General features: G+C 48.0%; 2 protein-coding genes across 4 annotated transcripts in view; one reads left to right on the top strand and one right to left on the bottom strand.

The window, feature by feature from the left end:
- Nucleotides 1–351: 351 nt before the first annotated feature.
- LOC133353856 (P2R1A-PPP2R2A-interacting phosphatase regulator 1-like) lies at nt 352–13,894 on the bottom strand. 3 transcript variants are annotated; one of them, XM_061570305.1, is made up of 9 exons: nt 13,537–13,894; nt 12,563–12,644; nt 11,810–11,866; nt 11,591–11,686; nt 10,899–10,997; nt 9,498–9,568; nt 8,516–8,580; nt 6,691–6,781; nt 352–6,373 (listed from the first exon to the last, which is right to left on the bottom strand). In XM_061570305.1, exons 1-9 carry the CDS (start codon nt 13,659–13,661, stop codon nt 6,169–6,171), a joined length of 891 nt encoding a protein of 296 aa, XP_061426289.1. In that variant the 5' UTR covers nt 13,662–13,894; the 3' UTR covers nt 352–6,168. The 3 variants fall into 3 exon arrangements, with proteins under 3 accessions (XP_061426289.1, XP_061426291.1, XP_061426290.1); XM_061570307.1 differs by having other exon boundaries at nt 9,501–9,568; XM_061570306.1 differs by having other exon boundaries at nt 12,563–12,641.
- Nucleotides 13,895–14,262: 368 nt separating this feature from the next.
- The window catches only part of RNASEH2B (ribonuclease H2 subunit B), a 40,140-nt gene continuing 31,114 nt past the window's right edge, over nt 14,263–23,288 (top strand). Inside the window, exons 1-4 of the mRNA XM_061570547.1 lie at nt 14,263–14,483; nt 17,267–17,338; nt 21,366–21,500; nt 23,032–23,108. Coding sequence (XP_061426531.1) covers nt 14,432–14,483; nt 17,267–17,338; nt 21,366–21,500; nt 23,032–23,108 — 336 coding nt within the window. The 5' untranslated portion in view covers nt 14,263–14,431. The remainder of the gene's footprint in view (nt 14,484–17,266; nt 17,339–21,365; nt 21,501–23,031; nt 23,109–23,288) is intronic.

Here is a 23,288-nt window from a genome sequence, read left to right as displayed (position 1 = left end):
ACTCACCGCACCTTCCGGTTAGCACGGTTGACTACGTACGGTGCGAAAGAAGTTAAACATACATAGACTCATAGTCACTCACCCACTCAGTCACTCACCCACACACTCACCGCACCTTCCGATAGCACGGTTGGCTACGTACGATGCGAATGAAGTTCAATATACCTACGCACAAAGCACACGCAGCTGCTGCTGATCCACACAGCCCGCAAATAGTTCACACTTCTCCGTAGCGGTACTCTTGTTCATTCCAGTTTTATTTAAACGTTTTTATTTATTTAAAAAAAACCCGAAGACATTATTCGGTTTTGTCGGCTTTGCCGATCTCCCCCCTTAACCTCCCGATCAGCTTGCCTTCCCCCCCCACCGCCCCCCTCCCGTCCCCCTCGTTAATTGCCGTCGCAATTCTATTTACAATCGGCGAAGAACTCGTTAGCAAATGCTTAAGACGCCAACTAAGAACAACGGCAGATGCGATAAAGACAGCAGCAGCAGCAATAGTAATCACGACAACAATAATAATATATACAGTGACAAGAATGTCGACGGAATTGTCGGCACGAATTATTAACCATTGAAGTAAACGCGTTTTTTTTTTTATCATCAAACCCCGCCAAATGCTGCCTGGGGTTACGTTCTGGGGAGGCAAGTCGGGGCCTACAAGTGTCGGTGCCAACGGCGGAATGGTGCGACGTGATTTTAATCACCTTCCCAGCCGCGGCAAACGTCGACGTGGAGAGAGGGGTCATTCGAGCCGGTGTGTGGTTAATGCCACAGCGACCCAGCCATCTCTACAAAATGATTTAATTTGTACATGCATTCACCAAACACCTAGTTGCTTGCGGGAGAGTCAACTCAAGCCAACTCGAGCCCACTGGATTTGCCAGATTTCTAAAATTCAAGTTGAAAGGCAACCCGGGGTGATTTAAAACGCACGCAAAAAAGGTGTCGCCTCCATGATTTTTCCGGTGACTTGAATTATCGTGCGAGTTGGGCAGAGGTGGTTCCCAGAAATGCTTACGGGTAGTGACCGCATTGCTCACGATGTTAAATGTTAAAAATCAAACGTTCCCACCACCCACAACAATGTTTGATTGTCACAAGTTTGGCGACGAATTTCCCCTGCGCACGGATATTCTGACGGAGGGAATTGGGGCGCGGCTGCACGGCGAGACCGGCACGGAAAGTTCGAGCTCTTGGCCCAGCTCACGGCCCAACTCTTGACCCAATTCACAGCCAAACTCTCGGCCCAACTTAGGGCCCAACTCAACTCTCGAATGATCCATTGCCGAGCTCCCATCCGGGGTTAGGCCTCGTGGCTCTTTCTCACATTTCGCTTGCGTCGCAGCGTTTTCCGCGCCAATCGTCCAACCCGGAATTTCGCGCGTGGACGAATGTGACATTGCAATTTACGTTTCGTCGGAATTCAAAACATTGGAAATGCACTGCAAAAGAGTAACATTATAACAAGGGTACCATTTCACACGCAAGGAAAAACACAGTGAGCATTTGTACATACTCGCGCGCGCACGCACGCAGACACACACACAAATAAAATGCATCGTTACCTTTGACAAGATGTTCTCACCCGTCAAGGTTTATGGGCGACGTTAGGTGGGGGCAACTGTTAACAGTTGTTTGCAACAATTATTACGCTCATGTTGACATTGGCCGAGTGGCACAGGGCTCAGAGAGCTCGCGGTCGGGAAGTCGGACGTTCGAATCCTGGTTGAGGTCCGGCTCGACCCACCATCCCGCCGTGGTTGGTAAAACGAGTGGTACCAAATTTCGATTTAAAGCTTTCGTGACTGCAGGGATTCATCTTCTTGGTTCTTTCGGTAAAGTCACAGACCTGTTCTTCACCTGAGGACGGCTGCTTGCGTTGTGGCCGAAACGTCGTGAGAATTATTTTATTATGTTTTATTTTTATTATTTTATGATTTCCCTTCTACGTGACTTTACCGAAAGAACCAAGAAGACGAGTGGTACCACTTTGTGATTGTGCTAGGATAGACTAGCCTCCGGCATACCACTGTGGAATTTCCAACATTGGTTCAGGGCTACAAATGGACACGAGCGCTGATGCAACACTCGTTTGTTCGAGAAATGTTGAGCGATGTTTTAGGGAATGAGCTCTTCTGTGACCTGTGCTTTTGGTATGGAAAACTACGTGGGGAAATCAAACGAGACCCATACGACTGCTCTTCAAGACAAGTGTTAAATTAATGTTGGGTTATCGTACAAGCGTTTAAATACGGGTATTACTCTTACGTTTTTCTGCAACATAATCGCGTTCTACCTTTATCGAAAGACCGAGTATTCGATGCATACGGCAGCCTGCGACGTCTCGCGTAGACCTTAGCTCAAGGGCGCGGTTGGGCCACGGGCCGAGAGGCAAGGACTCAGCAGCGGTGGCCCACGGTAGCCAAACGTGGCCTTCCTGAACGGTTCAAAGATCGTGCTAAAAGAGGCGGCTCCCGGTGGCAAGTTCGGAGCGTTCAGCTGGCACTGCCGATATTCTGGGTTCATCCCAAGTTCTCAGGCGTAGCGAGTTGACGGACTGAGCCCCAGTCACCAATGGCTGCACATGATTAAAAAAAACCGTAACAATGAATTTGGTTTTGCACTTAGTTTGGCTAACTTCCAGCTGTGAGAATTAAACAAAGTATTGGTTCGACTGTCACCCGATGGACAATACTCTCAGAGGCCGCTTGAAAGGGACCTCAGTGGTAGCTCCGTGTTATCCGTTTCCACGGGCCGTTCTCCCACACGAGGGTGACCACTGGCTCCGCGAGAGACCTCAACGTATTCTACGTCTCGCGACGCGACACCGGATAGCACACCGTCGGGATAACACCGCGGGGGAAAAAGACGCAACAAAAACAATACGAATAAAAAAAACAACTCGCTGCACTCGAACAAAAACGGCCGACGGACGCGCGGCGAATTTTGCAGCAGACGCGCGAGCACAGCGTCATCTACAGGAGCGCTCGGTACAAAGCGGACGTTCGTAAAACCATTACGGTGGCCCGCGACCCACCTTCGCTCGAGGCGCGACGTAGCTCAGCGTTCTTCACTCATTATCAGAAGGGGGGGGGGAGGGAGGCGGCTCACTTTCGCCGATAAGACATCATCGGTGTGAGGGCCGCGACACGTTTAAAACCATTTGGGGCTTGACAGCACGATGATGATGGGGGAGGGGGTGGGGGTGTTTTCACACCGACAGAACCCAACGTGACCTAACGGCCCACTGAAGCCTCGCTTGAGTGACGACCTCGCGGGAGGAGTTGAATTTGATGCCGTGGTCATTAGCGCGCGGCGCTACGAACCCGCCGCCGCGGGCTGAGTTACATTCCCAGCCAGGGCCGACAAAGGTAGCGAGCGGTATATACGAACCGGTCCTCGGGTGCCCCCCTTCACCAACCGGCAGTAACCAGTATGGTGAAGTATGGTCAAGCAACCCCACCCCCCCGCCCCGCCTGATGCGGCGTGGGAAGCCCCTTCACCTGTCAACGGATTGACAAATGGGCTGCAAGTAATTTGAAAAAAATTACTTATGTTGGGCGAGGTGGGACTTTAGAATTTGCGTGAGTAAATGTTACGTGAAACCAGCAGTCAATCGGGCTTCGGGTACGGCAAAAGGGGGCAGAGCCAACGGCTCCCAAATGTGTTTTGTTCCTTTCCCCCCGTAGCAAATTACCCGTGCGACCGATTGCGTCGTACTCGATTTAACTCGTCGACCGACATCGCCGATTCATCACTGGGTCCCGTTGGGTCAAGCCGTGCGGGCGTAAAACGTCAATTGCAGCCGTCGCCCTCCAGCCAGACAAGTTGCCAAGTGGGCAAGATGTGCCAGTTGGGTTACCTGGCCCCGCCAGGCTGGTGGAGGGATACAGAGCTCATGTCGAGACCGCGCTAAGTCCTTTTTTAACGCAGCAAACGCGCCCCCCTGTAAAAAGTGCCACTTTAAGTGGAAAAAAACGTGACGCAAAACCCCCCACAAACAGTTCAATGATCGATAAAGTTTTGGCGACGCACGAGGCACTGCAACGCACAACACGGTGAGATGGCGGGACAAGTAACGGAGGGTACGCCGCTGCGTTACTGCTGCATCATCCCGCGTGCTGTGTCATTGCACCGCTCAGCTCAAGAAAGTAGTTCGTCACCGACCGCCGTAATAACGTCTCGAGGGCAGGCTCTCTAGAGATCTCTCTGGAGATGTTTTCTTCTGCCAGCAGTGTCGTGAGCACGCATTTGCAGGGCTTCACCTTTACCTTCTCTTAACCGAGAAACGAGGGCAAACTTTGCCGCACGGCGACTACTTAGGCCTGCCGCAGGTGCCTTACGATGTCTGCCGCTCAACGTCTTTGGGTGGTCCTTGGCCTCAGGTCGCCACCGTTCCGATGAAGAATCGTCACCAGAAACATCTCACCTTGCTCAACGGGTTATTCCCCGAGAAGGCGGTGGTAATTAAGGACAGTTCCGTGATTTCGGACGTACGTTTCGGACACTTTAAAGATGCGGGGCAATCATTAGTGTAATCACGTAGTGGCTTTTTTACACGGCCAAAGTGTGCGTCACCCAATCAGGCCTGAGACTAATTGCCTGTCCCCCCCTTTTCCTGATGGGAGTCGTAAAAATTGCGTGGTGCAGGCGGCCGGGTCCGGACCAACAAACCCTCTCACCCACGCCGAGACGCCGGTGCATTCCGCTTCGTGTCTGCGCGTCAAATCAGTGACATTCAATAAATAAGCCGTACTTTCTAATATCGGTCGACAATAAACCGTCAAAATTACCCCCGCGCGTGTTTTCCTCGGACGGTTTTGCCCGAGGATGCTGGGGGTGGCGAGTATTCTCGGTAAGCGTTTGCTCGCTTGCTGGGCAATGCCTTCCTCAAGCTGCGCATGGGGAGGACTGCAAGTCAAGCATGCGCAAGATTAAATAAAGATCGATGGCAACCCTACAAAAAAATTATCAAATGGTTCCAACTTTGTCGATAGACAGCCAGGCCTATTTTATCGTCTAGGCCAACAAGTCGTTCTCAATATTTCTGCAAATAATTTGCGCGGACCAACGTGCACCAATGACATATTGTTCATGTCTGCAACAGTTCAGCAGAGTGCATCCCACGGCCTTGCAGACCACCAGGGGTCCACGCACTATAGCTTGTATACCAACGTTGTTGGTCTGAGGCTTTGCTACGGAAATAATTTTAAGCCCATGGTCACATACCTTGAGTGAGTGCCACTGTAGCGTCCTCCATTGACATGGCTGGGTGATGCTTGCCATACTTTTTAAGGCAATTTAATGATGCGCGGTGCATTGTGACAGCCACGACTACAGCTACATCATGGTGCATTGTGGGAGATGGCACTACAGCGACATCATGGAGCACTGTGGCAGCTGCCGCTACAGCTACATCAGGATGCATTGTGGGAGATGGCACTGCAGCTGTATCATGGTGCGTTGTGCATTTGTGGGAACCAGCCACATCATGCCGATGGTGGTTGGTGCACGGTCGGGAAAATAACCTGTGGTGACGACACGCGATCAGGGAGATGGTTGGGCCGGAATTTAGAAAGTCAGTGGACGGATTCTTTCTATTTTTATTTACAGGCTTACAAACCGTCGCACTGCCCTGGATCGAAATCCCTTTCGCTAACAAAAAGTAATTACGCCATTGGAACCTCATTTGCCAGTAAAAAATATAATTGGTTTTTTATCCTTCTATCTGGCAACAAAACTGACACCTTTTTTACAAGGAGTCATGTTTACATAGACCACAATACCTGCAGTCATAATGCGCCTTTTGGCGTCATCTGGTCCAACCCATGTGAGACTAGGCTCTAAGGAAAGCTGTCTCGGGTGTGGACCAACCAACTTCAAGGACAGTGCACATTATCAGAGTTATGTTTTTTGTTTGCATTATGACTGCAGGTAGTGGTCTATGTAAACATGACTCCTTGTAAAAAAGGTGTCAGTTTTGTTGCCAGATAGAAGGGTAAAAAAACAAATATCAAAAAGTAATTAGTCGCCAACCCTCGTCGTTATTTTCGTTTGGGTCGCCTCCTACAACCCGACGCTCACCTCACTCCCCGCGGTCGCGCTCGACCGCGACAGGGCGCGCGTGCGGGGAGCCTTCCGAACTCCGCAGGGTTCGGCAACGTTTCATCGCGACACCGGCGTGAAGGCGGAGCCGGCCATTGAGAGAGTGGTGTGGGCGGGGCTGGGCGAGCGGCCGGGGTCGGTGTCCGGGGAGAGGGCGGCCAATGAGAGGGGAGCGTGAGCGGGACTGGGGGCGGGGCTGGGGGTGTCCACGTGTGGGGACGTGGCCGGGGACGGGCGGCAATCGCTGCTGCTGCAGGGCGACAGGCTGGAGGAAGAACAGAGGCAAAGCGATGAGCGCGAGCGACGCGCGATCACCCTCCCTCACCTCGCGACACGGTTCAGGACACACGGCGGTTCATAATGCACGGTGATTTGACGGTACAGCGTTTCATGCGAGACGCACGTTACGAAAATCGCGCGATGAACACGAATTCACGACCGCACGTGATTCATGGCGCACGAAACACGACGCGATAACCGATACACGTCATAGGTGGTACTAAGAGAACCTGCCCCTGCAGTTAACAAAGGCTACAAGAAGGACCCGTGTGTGTGTGTGTGAGCGTGCAAGTGAACTCTGACCTCTGGTTGAGCATGCTCGATGTGAAGTTGAACTCCAAGTCGCCGGTACCAAGAAAAAGGCGCTTGGAGGTGTGGTCCACTTCAAAGTCGGCTGTGGAACAACACACAGGTGCACGGAACAGCTCACAGGTGCGCGGAACAATGCACATGTGCGTGGAACAGCTCACAGGTGCGAGGAACAATGTGCGTGGAACAGCTCACAGGTGCGTGGAACAGCTCACAGGGTGCACGGAGCAACTCACAGAGTGCACGGAACAACTCACAGGGTGCACGGAACAACTCACAGGGTGCACGGAACAACTCACAGGGTGCACGGTACAACTCACAGGGTGCACAGAACAACTCACAGGGTGCATGGTACAACTCACAGGGTGCACGGAACAACTCACAGAGTGCACGGAACAACTCACAGGTTGCACGGAACAACTCACAGGTGCACGGAGCAACGCACAGAGTGCACGGAACAACTCACAGGGTGCACGGAACAACTCACAGGGTGCACGGAACAACTCACAGGGTGCACGGAACAACTCACAAGGTGCACGGAACAACTCACAGGTGCGCGGAACAACTCACAGGGTGCACGGAACAACTCACAAGTGCGCGGAACAACTCACAGGGTGCACGGAACAACGCACAGGGTGCACGGAACAACTCACAGAGTGCACGGAACAACTCACAGAGTGCACGGAACAACTCACAGGGTGCACGGTACAACCCAGCATCCTCCACCATCCACACTATGAGAGAAGAGCCCTTAGGCTACAGAGAGCCGATTAAGACTTTCCAGTTGCCGCTCGAAGCCGAACATTTTTTCCCCAACAGACAGCCGGGCGGCGGTGGTTTGTTGTGGTGCACGTGGCCGCCTGCGATCCAGCGCAGATGTTGTTGTGAAACTCCCTGTGGGCATCGAGGGGGCGTGTCGCCAGAAGGCAGTACAGCATGTGGCCTAATCGCCATCCGCTCCCATTTGTAAGGGGATAGAGTGGCTTGCACCCTGGCGCGAGTCGTGGGGTTTTTTTCCGGGTGCTCCGATTTTCTCACACACTTGTACAATAAACACGACTCGTCGTTAATCGGCTGAAAACATCTTGAAATAAAAAAAAACCCCAACGCAGGATCCGCGTGAACACGAGTCATACGACTCAAGTGTGGCTTTCCTGAATATCTAAGCAAGTAATTTGAAAAAGTAAATTAATAGAAGCCAAGCAGTTAAATAAGAAGCATGCTGCATACTGTCACCGTCTCTCCGTATCTCACCGCACTTCTGCATTTCTCCGTTTGTGCGCACTCCTGGCACCTCTCCGACTCCTCGTTTCTTGTTTTCTGTGCCCGAATGCTTTTGTCGACATCTTTCCTCTCTCTCTCTCTCCGTGTCTCTGGGCCTCTATTCTCTGTATTTGAATGCTCAATGCCCTCCCGTGTCGCTCCGTGTCCACCTCACTGTTTAAACGTCTCTCGCGGCGTCTCTTGTGTCTAATCGCTCCACGTCTCTCTACGTGCGCTGCCTCCTTAACTCTGTGTCATCCTTGTATTTCTCTCCGCGTTTTTCTGTCGACAGGAGGCACTGCGTCATGCGCTTTTCAGATGCACTTCTGCGGCCATCTGGAACGCTCTTCCTTCCGAAATGAAGGAAACCGCTTGAGCTATGCACTTTTAAATCTAGATTGAAAACTCATTTCTTCAGAACTGCTTTTTGTGTTTAGTTTGTTGTCCTCCGATTAGCACGGTTGGCTACGTACGGTGCGAAAGAAGTTCAACATGCCTACATACATACATAGATGACAACAGCATGCCATGTGTGGAAGTACTCAACGGGGCTCACCTTTCCTCTTGAGCGATCCGAGGGTGCTGGGGCGAATGTGGCTGATGGGACTTGCACTTCGTTTTCTGTTAAGAAACGAATAAGGCGCACACACACGCACGAGCGCAAGACCGCACGCACGCACTAGTAAGGCGTTTTATCGATTGCAGCGATAGAATGAGCTGAACCCCTCAAAACCAAGATGAAAACTCGCAACACAAACCCCTGAGTCATGGTAAACAAAGGCGTAGGTAGCAGAGGAATAAACTCGTCCTTTTGCATCGTGGGCTCAGGGTGGAGCAGTGGTGCAGCGGCCAGTGCGCTGAGCTATGAACCCGGCACACATCAGTTCGATTCCCGGCCATGGCTAACACCAGTGGCGAGTTATACCCAAACCCGTCCATGGCGCCTCCGTCCATTTTGACTAATCCGTACTGACCAGCGTGGTGCAGTATGGTCTAATAGAGCAAGACGATTAATTAACTGAGAAAAATTTGAACTGGACACTTTTTGTTATGGCACTATTACTCTGGTCCATTTAAATATGACGGCCACCCTGACTTCCTGCATCCCGAAAGCGAAAAACTCCCTAAGAACCAAGCACAAAGTGACGAGGCCGATGATCAGATGACCTCACCAAGCCCCGTCCATCACCTCCCGTACAGCGTCACACGTGGGAGCAGAGGCGAGACCTTTTTTGCCCCCACTCTCTTTTCATGTGACGCGATTAGTCGAGCAATCAAACACACTAATTTGGCAGTCATCGATTATCTAAACATTCAGGTATCCCAGGTCTGCAAACAACTGGCCCTCGACCTACAAGCGCGGAAAGGCAGATTGATGGGGGAAAAAAAAAGGGGTGGCTAATGAATGACGTACGTATGTATGTACGTTGAACTTCTGTCGCACCGTACGTAGCCAACCGTGCTAATCGGAGGTGCGATGAAATGAATCGTGGCCATGAAGGAGGGTGAGGCGAGGAGGAGTGGCGTTGGCTGCTTACGTGGTGAAGCGGCGAGGACTCGGAGCCCTGCTGGGGCTGACGGGCGCTTGCAGTGACGGCGAGTACAGTTGCTGGGAACACAGGCAGCGGGCGCTTTGCTCAGACGACACCCGCGACCATCACAAATGTTTCAAACACCCCAGTCAAAGTTCTCCGACACCCGCGCTCAACGTTGACGTTTAACGCTTTCACACTCAGCCATAACGAGTTGTCTATGCCGTTCGCCTGTAACGGGGCTTGTCTATAGCCGTACGTCTGTAAAGAAGATTCAATTCATTCTTCACCTCGGGACGGCTGCTTGCGTTGTGGCCGAAACGTCGTGAGAATTATTTTATTATGTTTTCTTTTTATTATTTTATTACTTCCCTTCTACGTGACTTTACCGAAAGAACCAAGAAGATGAATCCCTGCAGTCACGAAAGCTTTAAATCGAAATTCAACGTGTAACGTGAACCTGCGTTGCTATTAGGGGACTTAACCTGTTTAAAAATTGGCCGAATTGGTCAAAGAGTTGCCGAAATCGCAGAGATCAAAATTCAGAGCAAAAAGGATTTATTTTATTTTATATTTGCCAAACATTTTGGCCGGAGAGATAACCCCGTTGGCTTCCATACTGCGAATGAAATACTTCCACGACAAAACGCAGGTTGAAAAGTGTAACATCACCCTTGCATGTATGCACGGTTTTTTACAAATTGTTTTGGTGTAGACTTAATTATAAAATCGATTCATCGCTCAGCACTAACGTGATTTGGAATGCTTCGTTATAGTTTTCTGCAATTCATTTATGTTCTTTGAGCAATTTGTAAATCTATATATTATTTATATTAATTTATAACTTGCTTAACTTTTCTCTATCTTGCTCTGATACCGTTTTTTGTTGTATTTTTGTTGTTGATGTAACTTGCTGACCCATCCCTACTGGACACCTGTGATTAGCACGGTTGGCTACGTACGGTGCGAAAGAAGTTCAACATACACACATATGTACGTCGGTGAAAACGAGCATTGTAAAGCTCATCAGAGTCCTCCAGTCTAAATAAAGATTCTGATTTGCAGGCCCCACAGTGTTTAGGTACGACTCTAGCCGCAAACACTCGGTTTACCCAGTAGGCGTTCGGTTAGCAATGAACGTGAACGTGGTCGAACGGCTCAGAGGAGCCATACTGGCTGTGTGAGATATGATAATCTGGTACCACGAAAGATCATGGGTTTGAATCCGGGTTTTGGTGGCTCGTGATTAAACCAGGCTGTCAGGAGTTTTGAGTCTACAGTCTCAGCCCAGTCACCAATGACCGCACAATAAACCGTGACCACTTGATGTGAGACCTACGCTTCATTTGCCAAAGCAAGATTTTCTCCCAATAGGTGTAGATTTTAATTCATCACCCACGGCCTCACCTTGCCAATGCCACGGGTGGGTGACGGAGATGGCGATAGCGGGAAAAAGTCCGACCTGCGCTGGGTGATGGTTTTTTCCAGCTCGGGCAACGCTTCACTCTGAGCGGCAAAACACACGGGGCAATACGCTCAGCCACTCCCGAGCGATTTACCAAGTGACGCTGTGATCTCCCCACTATTGAGACGCTCCAGAAAGTTAAGACGCACATCCAAAACATATGCACCGTGTCAATAAAGTAACACAAGTCTGGTGACACACAGACACACACCGCACCCCCACCTCAAGTTTTGTTTTGAATATGGCGTGAAAAAAGTTTGCCTTCTAAAACAAAGAATATAACCTCTGCACAGTGGTTACATTATGGTGGCATTGAACAGGACAACCACCGTTTACTGCTAAGCCGGCCGCAAGTAATATCTCCTCATACGCGTGCCGGGTTTTCTCCGGACAATCCCGTTTCCTCCCACATGCCAAACAACCGTTAATGAAATTAGCCAAACTTCCCAACGAAAGACTTTCCTCAAAATAAGTCTTGAGACTTGGCGAGGGCTTGCACTGGCATCTTCTGGTGACCTCGCGGTCACCGACCTGCTTAGCTTTCCCGAGATCTCGCGCGAGTTTGTAGCAATCAGGGTGAGAATTGTTCACGGGAAATTCGTATTTTGTGTTTCCGTTTGCTTTTGTTCCGCACCAGGGAGAGATCTTCGCACGACTGGCTGATGTGCAGGGCGGCCCTGGTCTCCCTCTCATGTGCTGTTTCACGATTTATCAAGTCTGCTCCCTCCTCCTGTTCATGCGCACACGCACGCAAAAAAATCACCGTTAGAGTGGCTCACTCGCCGCTCGAGTATCAGCGGTGCCACTCATCTCTGCATTGCCGGCTCCCAGCTGGCGGTAGAAATATCCTCACCTGTTTAATCTGGTTGACACGACTGCTCATTACTCTGCCAGGTGACGGTGGCGTTGCCTGCAAATGCAAACGACAAACAAAGTGTAAGTCAACAACAACGGTGGAAAAACAAAACAGACTAAGGGGTTGGTTTCGGATTTAGTTTTCTCGTAGACCAGGGGTGGGGAACCTTGTTTCTGCCAAGGGCCATTTGGATATTTATAACATCATTCGCGGGCCATACAAAATTATCAACTTAAAAATTAGCCCGTTATATTTGGTCAAACATTTAATTAACTCACCCCTAATGCGATGGCTGGAACTGCTTCTCTTTGGCGAGGCGTGTGATGTTAGCTGGTATTGATGATGTTGCTACCGCAACTGCTTTTCCAGGTTTGCTCCTAGATTTATTAAATTTTGAGTCCCGCCTGCGGTTGCCTTGGTATGGCCAGACCAAATGATTTCGCGGGCCTTATACGGCCCGCCGGCCTGACATTCCCCACCCATGTCGTAGACTATGAACCCAGCAATTGTAGTTTGATTTCCTGGCATAACGAGTGTACGTGGCAAATGATATCTGTACGATCAAACAACTCTCATGAACGACAAGGTATTTTTTTCTTTAGGCCCAACATTGGATTTTATTTCATATTTTTTTATTTAAATGTCAGAAATGTTTACGACGTTAATTTTTTATGCACCGGTGTGAAGGAGGGGGGCTCTGCCTGTGACGATGGAGACAGTCTAAACACAAGTCTTCACTCGGGGTCTCACCGTTCCCTGTCGGCTCAGGAAGCCGCCGCTGTTTCTCCGGCTCTTTCCGTCGCTCGCCAGAGACAGTGGGCTCCCTTCTCTGCTGCGGAGAGGAGACGCGGGCATGAGCAAATAACAAAAACTGCCGTTCATCACTAAGTGGCGGGGGCGTCGCTTGGTGCACTTTGAGGCCACGGTGGACACGGAGGCCACGTGAAGTGTCGAAGGCCCGCTGGCAAGGAGGTCACGGAACAAACCCCGGTGCCTTGGGTTGACCGAGATGACTGGCAGATGAGCACACACACAAGCACGCCCGTGCTCACACACTGAAGCAAGCAAAATCATCACCATCGCTTGCATTTTTTTTCATTATCAAAACTATAATTGAACAGCCATCAAGTTCATCTTGTTGGACGAGGGCCTCCCAATGTCACGGTGGGTCATGGGGTTGAAGAAGTGGAAGTGGGGGGGGTGCCCTGGCCAATCCATTGCCGTGGCAATGGATTGGGGGGTGGGGGGGTGGAACTAACGTGATCAGATGCATGGCGATGCGGCTGCCCCCAACCACTGCATCACCGCTCCCACGAATTAGACACGTGTTTTTGTTGCTGCTGCTGCTGTTGTTGTTGTTGTATGCGTTACTTGTACCCGCACGTGCCTCGCTTACTCGAGCGAGGCAGCAAAAAAAAAGTAATTCCGTCTTCACTTTCGTGATTTTAACCGGCCTCGTCAATTCCACATTCCTTGCGACTGGGGTCACGTCCACCCACGTCGCCAAACTTTAACATCCCGTGTCTTGCTGGTTCTCGTCCTGGGCACGCTCTTGCAAACTCCACGTTAGCGTACCGGGACCAAGTACGTCTACAAAACGTGTCACGACACAGCGATTAGGTATCGATAACGTTATGGTCTCATCACCGCGCTGTTGGTAAACTCCACGTTAGCATGTCGGGAGCAAGTACATCTCAAATCAAAGAGGTTTTTGTTTTTTTTACCCGATGTTGTTGATCATTGGCGCGCTGTTGTATCGCCTCAATGCAGCCCCGTCCCCGAGGTCGGGATCCCCGGCGTCGCCTGGAGACTCCACCGCCTCCACCTCCATCTCCCCCGGCCGGGACATTCAAGCCGAGCCCGGCCACACTCCCCTACACTAGGCCCCAACACGGGCCTCAAGCCACATTTGCAAATTGAGTGTGAAAAATAAATCTTCTTAAAAAAATGTTTTTATTATTATTATTTTAATAATCTGCGAATTGTTGCAAACGATGTTAAATTCTCGCCGCGGCTGTGCGCAGTCAATCGCTGGGGTGGGCACGATAACCGGAGGATTCCATTTGAATGGGGTTCCACCAAGGCGCCGTTGGGCCGATGCGTGAATTAAAAAACGCGGGGTCGGTTCCGCGACGTTTGTCCAAACGCCAACCCGTAATTCGCGCGGTTCAATTTTTTTATTTGTCCAACAATTGGTGGCAGTAGGTGGGGGGGTAAGTTAAAATCTTACATTTGTTTACCAATACATACGTGACTATAAACTAAACATAGACGCAATGTGTTAATTCACCTTCACAATGAATACATACACGATGAAACCGATCGTATTTGCTTATGATTAATTAAAAATCGAGTGTACATCATTTATCTCCAATAAATACCCCCCCTGGATTGGTGGATGTTCACTTGGACGAGTCCAACTTTCCCGCGCAAATCCGGATCCGCCCACGTGTTCATTCGACTCGGCGCGCCGTGGGTGGATGCCCCGAGACTCCGAATCGACTCCACTTCGAGGCGTTTTGAACGTTGTACAAACGTTGTAAAAACGTTGCGCACGGACGTTGCTTCCCCGGGCCTTCTGGGGCGAGCAAGTTCCCCGCGTTCGGCGTTCGCCGCGCTATGTCGAGAATGGGCATCGCGCCGGAGAGGCAGTGGGTCATGGTTCTACCCGGTACCCGTTTAGTTTTGTTTGTTTTGGTTTTACGCAAAGTGCATTCGTTGCACTTCATTCGCCGTCTCGTTGTGCTGTGATGAAAGGCCATTGCCCGAAACATCGCCCTATTATATTTGCTAGTTAATGCCACACACACGTGTTCAATAGGCGAAACAAGTTTGTCTATTGAATACAAGTCGCATATTACAAATGTTCCCTTTAATGCCACACACTGGTCGGTGTTCGTTATGAATTTGTTGAGGTGCTTTATAATCTCATTGATATCTTTGTGCGCAGATGGCCCTTAAAGTCCAACTGTCAGTGGGAAAGTCATTGCGAGTGCATTGAATTACGTCCACGGCCGCTTTAATTCACCCATTGATTCGGCTCATGAAGAATTGAACTGCGTATCGTCATTTTCAGCTCGCCGGTGTGCTAAAATAGTAACTTAATTGGCACGTTTTGTTTACTTATTGCCTGTGTCGGGTGGTGGTTGGTTAACGACATTTAGATGTACGCGATCTAACCCGACGAAACACAACTTTCATATTCTTTGTTTTTTTCGGTAAAGTCACGTATAAAAATAAAATAATAAATTAAATAATAGCATACGACGTTTCGATTGCAACACAAGCAATCATCATCAGGTATAATGAAATATAATGAAATAGCGACATAGAATATAACCAGAAAACTATAGACAGACATATAAGCAGACATATCACAAAGATACATGTTGCTTATATGTCTGTCTATAGTTTTCTGGTTATATTCTATGTCGCTATTTCATTATATTTCATTATACCTGATATCTGTCTGCTTATATGTCTGTCTATAGTTTTCTGGTTATATTCTATGTCGCTATTTCATTATATTTCATTATACCTGATGATGATTGCTTGTGTTGCAATCGAAACGTCGTATGCTATTATTTAAATTTATTATTTTATTTTTATACGTGACTTTACCGAAAAAAACAGAATAATTCCTGCAGTCACGAAAGCTCCAAAATTAAGATTACAACTTTCATAATGAACCACATTCAGATAAGCCCCTCCCCCCTTAACTTGTATTTAAGGGCTTGTCTCTTGGAATTTTGCCTCACTTGATGCAGTAAATTTAGCTGTGACGGCCCCACCTGATGATGGAGACTTGTGTTGCCATCCGAAACGTCGTGATTTATTATTTTATTTCTATTATTACTTCTTTTAATTTAAAATTTATTTTTACCTACGTGACTTTACCGAAAAAACCTAAGAGTATGAATCCTTGCAGTCACGAAAGCTTCAAATACAGAATTTCATAAGGAATAAAAAGTTGGCCTAGAAAGCCTACGCGTTAAAGTGTACCGGTGACCGATTCGTGCATTCAAAAGGAGACTTCATTTTGTGACTTTGTAGGCGACAATTATCTTACCTACGCCTTGTTTGATCTCCCTGCCTATTGCACCCCATTCCCACGTCCCCCCCAATCCCGCTCAATGCAAGCCACGCGTTCTCTCGCTCTGCTGTATTTCATTCATAGCCCCCCTTTGAACCTGCGCGATTTTAAAAGGCAAAGAGATTCAACACGTAGGCCTTCGCAACCAATTTGGGTTCATCCAAAAAAAAAACTCTAATCCAAAAACCTGTATTATATACTTTGTGTTTAGTTAATTATCGATAGGTCCCGTATCTTGGAAGGTCGCATTTCAAGAATCGCATGGAAACGATGTTCAAGGCGCAGGCCCTGCAATTTCCCGCTCGCGCCACTGTTGGCGGAAGCCTCCTCCCACTAGAGGGAGCTCCCACAGTTACATTTCCCACCACTTCCACGGCTGACCGGCCGTCTTGGAAGAGGTGGGAGATCCCACACTTTTCCCCCACCGCATCCGATCTGCTTGAAACATTGCCCACAATTATTTTATTTTGAAATGGAGTGTAACTTGCTGGCCTGCTCCTGCTTCGTTTATCTGCTAACACGAGCTTCGATTGTCCCATGGGATTCCTCCGACAATCTAAATGACGATTCTGATTCTGGAATCGAACACGCGCTCTAAAGTCCAGTGTGTTAACCATTGCACCACGGCACAGCATGATGTAAGCAATGCAAATAAATAATTATTATTCTTTGGTTCTTTCGGTAAAGTCACGTATAAAGATCAAATAATAAATTAAATAATAGCATACGACGTTTCGATTGCAACACAAGCAATCATCATCAGGTATAATGAAATAGCGACATAAAATCTGACCAGAAAACTATAGACGGACATATAAGCAGACAGATATCACCAAGATACATAGAGAGAGCAACACAGGTACAGAGAGGGGTGATCGTCTCTGTGGGGTGGCCTTAAATAGACAGAATAATTCCTGCAGTCACGATAGCTCCAAAATTAAGATTCAATAATTATTCTCACCAAGCATTCGGGTACTTAAAAAAAATGTGAACACTTGCATGAGACTATCGTTTTTAATGGAAAAAAGAACGGATAATACACTGTAACATGATAACAAATGTATGTTAATAGCTTCAAAAAGTCTCCACTGAAAGCCTGAAATCTTCTCCAGGTGGTCTCCAGAGCTCGGAGGCCAATTTCTCGTGGTATTTTTGCAAATTCTTAGAAGTGTGAACATTTTTTTGGAGCACTCTCCCTGTATTATCACCAGCACTGGAGAGGCGAATGTTTGGTACTAGTCAGACCACCCCCTCGTGTGCCGTGCCGGCCTTTATAGGTGCTCGCGAACAGCACTTGCCCCAACAGTCTGTTCAGGCTGTACGGGGATCTTTGTCTTATATGTGGCTGTGTTTTACTCTAGAATGGTTCCTAAAGGAAGCTGAGAATTCCGACTGCGACCCACATTTCATCAAACTCCCGCACCCCAAAACAGGTTTGAATTCTGCAATGGCGTCAACAAGTGCATTGCAATTGCTCTTCACATTTAGCCTTATTCGTTTACACATTGACACAATAGTCAACATGCATCTGTTTGATTGTATAACTTAGTTGTAATTGTACTTTGGTGAGTGAATATAATCTACCCGTGCCGACCTTGAATGACTGTAAATTTATTATCGATCAACATTCATGTCTATTTCCCATCTGACACATCAGTTTTTTTTCCTTCCAAATTCCTACTTGCTTCATTGCTGCACTTAAATTTAATTTGTTTTGGTTTTTGTCAGTTTTGTGACCCAGATTGCCGTTGCAAATGAGACTCATCCTGTGGTCTTGAGCTCTCACCTGGATAAACAAAAATACACTTCAAGTTTCAAGTTTCATTTATTAGGTATAGCCCTGTGAGCCATTCGGCTCTTGAATCGGGTGCAACCGTAACAAACAAAAAACATGAACAAAAAACATCTTAAAGTGACTATGTGCAAACAGAAAATCCAAGAAAAGACAGCAAAATATTGCAGAAAAAATCACCGTACACCAACCCTGTGCAAAAATCCCAGTGGGATGCAAGTCAAACAACAACAACAACCACAAGACAACTTAGATTTAGGCCATCAGTCTAACTCTGTACTACAACAAACAAACATGGCCAAACCGAAAAACTTTTCAAAAATCACCAAAATAAAGCCATAAAAGCAATGAAACAGTGACAGTCACAGATTATGAGCCGGCTAGTGTCTATGCAGGCAGTTCATAATGTCAGAGGTACCAAACTCGCATCGCTCATAACCTCCCTCGCCCCCATTCGGTTTTGAATCGAGGAATTAGTCGTTGCAGGAATAAACCGAATTCTCAAGTCTAGTGAGCTGGTGGTCTAAGCCTTGGTTACGAATGACTGCACACACACAAAATCCATGCCGTGTTAAATTTAGCGTGTTACATAATTCAGATTATTCCAGCTTTGAGAATTAATAACGTAGGATTTGTATAACACTGGCTTCTAGTGGTCTAACAATGCAGTTATTAATTACATGATGTATATGTTTTACGTAGTTCCCCGCCGATTAATTTCAGTAATACACGGCGCCGTGTCAATAGTCCAAGAATCCACAATCGGAAGTCTCGCAGAGAAGTGTGCCCTGTGTGTAAGAGAACAGCCGACCGTAGTTATGTATTTTTTTACAGGATCCTTGCAAGTGAAGTTTGTAGACAGTAGGGGGTGCACTTTCCCCACACACACTACGCTGAGAGATTGTTGCATGGAAGTCAAACTGACCATTTGAGAGCTTCGATGTCGGCTAATACAATACAATTTTCATTTTTATAGCGTGTAAAGGTGACCGGGCGCTTCATAGAAAACAAAGTATTCAACAACAATTAAAGCATTAATCTGCATGCGCATGAAGTCCTGACTTGAACCGGTGCGGGTTCCGAACTGCGTGGAATTCAAGTGGAAGAGAACTCGAGGCACCTGGGGTTCAAAAGCCGAGAATGAGCGACCTACCGTGCAGTGCAAAACTAAATTTAATACGATCGGTTACAATGGCACCTCCGATTAGCACGGTTGGCTACGTACGCTGCGAAAGCAGTTGAGCATAAATACATACATGCGATCACGCGTGCAGTCGTTGCTGACCGAGTCTGACACCTTCAACTCACCGCACTTGGGAACCGGTTTAATCACTGGTGGCTGAACCCGGATTCGAACCCAGCTTCTCAGCAGTGCCGGGCTCGGTGACCTCTGACCTCTGAGCACACCGGGTCAGCACGATGAATCGCGATTCGTAATCTCGAATCCTGCGCGTGAACACTCGACGTTTCTCGGTCGGTGTGTGTTGAATCTAATGGCATCGTCTGATCTCTTGCAGCCACTAGTGGCCGCTACATTCACCGCAGTGTTTAACAATGCACGTGCACGTTTCTGCAACACTCTTTCAACGGTGCCTCTGACCTCGGATTTTTTGTTTACTCATTAATTCATGCGAACTACAGCACTTGAGCAAGTGGCTAGGTGAATAATTCATGCATCCTTAACGGGGATATTCCGTCGCGTATTCTTGACACAACTGAAACAACTTGGCAGAGGAATGTGCGCCGAGAGCGATTATTGAAGACAGGCTGGGATACAAAAAAAAAGAAAAGAGATTGCATTTAAAAATGAACGAGAGCAGGTTGAGGAGCGCTTTTGTAAAGTTGATATCGCCTATGAAAAGTTCCTGAAATAGAACGTGTTTAATCAATCAAAGTCGACTACCCGCCTAGCAGGCCGTGAGGGATAATTTGACCAAATTTTATACATTCTACAGTAGCGAAGAAATACCAATGCACGTTGCCGAATATGATGATTTCTTTTTACTTCTTAAAATAGTTTTGTCTCGCTTGCAAGGTTGGCCAGTGTGTCGATACTACAGGAGTGCGACCATACTATGGACAGAATCGCAAACCCACACAGACACTTAGGGACCCATACAGACAAAGACACAGTAAAGACAAGTCACAGTAGTACGACTACGGCCAGGCAACTCAAACTATGGACCCTACAGCAAACCACTGTCGTCTGCGCTCATCCAACGGATTAGGAACAGCAACAACTACACAAACCCTGTCTCTCCTGAATCCCTCTTGTGGCTAGCAGCAGACCTCGACATTGGCATTTAGCTCGTGAATACATTGCTGCCATCATACGCAAGAATGGGGTGCCATGGTGGCTAGGAGATGTTAACTACCTCACCTGGTATACAGGAGGTCGTGGGTTCGATCCCGACCCTAGCGCCTGCTGCTGTATATTTGGATTGAAGCTTTCGTGACTGCAGGAATCCATACTCTTTGGTTCTTTCTACCTATGTATATTTGGTGTTTGCGTGTTCCCCCCGTGGTCGCGTGGATTTTCCTTTGGGTCCTCCGGTTTTTCCCTCCACATTTAGAAACATGCCTTTAGAGTATTTGGCTGCTATACAATTGCACATGATAAGCCACTTCGTTGAGCTATCATTTATCGCCAGGTCACTTCTGAAAAAGAGCTGTATAGCTCAGTGGGCCTTACCTGATAAAATGAAAACATAGTTTAGATAGAATCGGCACGTATACTGGTCGGCGTGGGTTGAAACAACAGCGGGTTTTGTTTCACTGCCCTCTGCTGCCCACAACGCCTCCATTGCCTTCTGTAGATGGTGGTCACACATCCCAGCACTCATCCCAGGCGCCAAACCCTGCTCGTTTTGCGAGATCTGACGAGACTGGGCGCGTTTCGGTCTTACCCGCTCGCATCACAAGTGTAGGGGAAATTACTCGCGCTTTCAGGTGCACTTCTGCGGCTGTCTGGAACGCTCTTCCTTCCGTTATTAGGAAGCCGCTGGAGCAATGCACTTTTAAATGACCAAGATTTCAAACTCTTTAGAACTGATTTTTGTTTAAATGTTTTTGTCCTTCCCCCGCACCTCCGATTCACACGGTTGGCTACGTGCGATGTGAAAGAAGTTCTACATATTTACTCAAACACCCGCAAAACCCTTATCACAGGGGTCGGGAACCTTTTTGACTGGGAGAGCCATAAAAGCCAAATATTTCTAAATATATTTCATTGAGAGCCATATAGTATTTTTTACGTATAATAAATTAAATATGTCTTACTTTTAATGCGACTTCTGGTGCTGCGTGGTTTTGCTGATGGCCTTGTAGTCTGGTTCATACGTGGTGAGGTTGAGCTTCGTGCAGGCGTGACCCGTGAAATTTATCTTCAAAACTAATTTCTGTTTACTTTAAAATGACACAGTATTATTAAACAATATCACAAGTATTTTAAAATCGGTTCCAAACTGATTTTTATTTATTTTTTCAACTCAAAATTGTCTGGGAGCCATATGCCGTCACTGGAAGAGCCATATATGGCTCGCGAGCCATAGGTTCCCGACCGCTGCCTTATCAGGAACGCTGCTCCCGAAGCTATTTTGCTTATTGTTGCGAACACAAACTGACGTGCACACACAACGCCCACTCTCCTCCCCCCCCCCGACCCCTAGGTGAAGGAACGACCTTCCTCGTGGGTGCCGATGGTATGCACGGGGGCAAGGACAAGGGCAGGGCTTTGCTGGAGATGAGGGCATTGGCTGAAAAAGAACCCAGGTCTTGGCTGATTGGAGAGAGTGTGCAAGAAGGTACAGAGACAAAGATCCCCTGTATAGGCTTCAACAGACCAGAACGTGATGTAGTAGTAGGTTTTTACCCTTTAAACTGGTACAAAACTGACACCTGTATACAAGGCATCATGTTTGCAATAACCACAACACAAGTAGTCAAAATGCAAACAAAAAGAAACAACTCTGATAATGATAATACATTTTATTTTTGTTTGCATTTTGACTACTTGTGTTGTGGTTATTGCAAACATGGTGCCTTGTATAAAGGTGTCAGTTTTGTACCAGTTTATAGGGTAAAAACCTACTACTATATTTTGCCACTGGTAAAGGAGGTCTCATAGTGCAGAACGTGATGCTCGGTCGACCCACAACAGCGCGCCACTCAACACTACATCTGTCTCTCTCCTGGATTGAGATCATTTGGCCACTGATGTTGGCCGTGAGCGGGACATTGAACCACTGTGCCACCAACACCACCACCTCGCCCACTTACAAAGACAAAGGTCCCCCGTATAGCCTTTGGAGCAAGTCCTGTCTAGCGAGTAGCACCTATGAAGGCTGAGACGGCACTTGATTGGGTGGGTGGCCAGCATCGCGCCCATCTCTAGTTCTCCGATGTCTGCTTCTGTGGACTCCTCTTCACAGAGCCAGCAGTGAGCACTGTTGATGGACCGAGATGGGGTCGTCGAAAATATTGTTATAATGTCACTTATTTGCTTATTCAGGAGAGCATCACAGAGTCTCTAACTCATTTGGGGAAACTTCTGAAGTCACACAGTGAGTGGAACGATAAGAAGACTTAAAGCCAGATGGTGGTAGCCATGATGATGATGTAACTAACTGTCGGCCATACAGGACATGTCCACTACGTTACAAATTAAAGAATTAGAGCCAAAGTGTGGTGGTGATGGTGGGAATGGTGGGACTGGTGGGATTGATGAGATTGGTGGGAATAGTGGTGATGGTGGGACTGTTGGTGATTATGGTGGGATTGGTGGGACTGCATGAGTGGTTCACAGAGTGTTGGTTGAGAATAAGTTTTCCCCTTTTTTCTGGCAACAAAACAGCTATGTTGAGATGTCAAAACACCAAACTGAAACCTTTTACAAGGAATGATGTCTGCATTGACCGCAATGCTTGTGGTCAGAATGTAAAGCAATAACGTACTCTGATAACATATGAATCAGAATCAGAAAGGGTTTTATTCGCCATGAAAGTTCGCACAGATGCATTGTCCTTGAAACACCAGAGACAGCTTTCTTTTGAGCCTCGTCTCAAAACGGTGTTAGACCAGAGGACGCCTTTTGGCCTTTTGGCATCCTCTGGTCTAAACCTATTGTCATATTTTGGTACTGGCAAAGGAGGTCCCATGATGTCGAGCGTTGGCTGTTGACAGGACCAACAGCTGCAGGCAAGACCTAGCAAGGGGAAGGGAGCGATGGCACCGCGTGCTGGCTTCGACAGTGATGATGATTGTAGTCGCTGACCCTCACCATTTCCCACATTTTACCCCACCCACCACCACCACCCCACCCTCCTGATGGTGCAGATGGAAAGCTGGTGCTGTGTACCCGCGTCGATCCGCTCTTTCTCACGCTCCCGTACCTCCAACGGGCACACGCCAAGGTACGACGCGCGGTGTAAAGACAAAGATCCACCTTATAGAGCTAAAGGCTGCTGGGGCAAGTGCTGGTAGCAAGCACCTATGAAGGGCATCACGATGCACGAATGGGGAGGGCAGCACCACGTCCGGTAAACAGTCACAGACAGACGTACAAAAGCACCTTAGACAAAGACATAGATCCC

Source organism: Lethenteron reissneri, chromosome 45 (genome assembly GCF_015708825.2).
Source record: "Lethenteron reissneri isolate LAM-NWPU_2019-01 chromosome 45, ASM1570882v1, whole genome shotgun sequence".
NCBI lineage: Eukaryota > Metazoa > Chordata > Hyperoartia > Petromyzontiformes > Petromyzontidae > Lethenteron > Lethenteron reissneri.
Note: the sequence above shows the minus strand (reverse complement) of the source record. Positions and strands in the feature narration are given on the sequence as shown.

Bases quoted from the DNA above. Each gene is read 5' to 3' on its own strand.
- LOC133353856 (XM_061570305.1), bottom strand. From the start codon at position 13,661: ATGTCCCGGCCGGGGGAGATGGAGGTGGAGGCGGTGGAGTCTCCAGGC. The intron at 6,782-8,515 runs GTGAGCCCCGTT...GTTGTTCCACAG, and splicing joins CGGATCGCTCAAGAGGAAAG to CCGACTTTGAAGTGGACCAC. The intron at 6,374-6,690 runs GTCAGAGTTCAC...TTCTTCCTCCAG, and splicing joins TCGAGCATGCTCAACCAGAG to CCTGTCGCCCTGCAGCAGCA.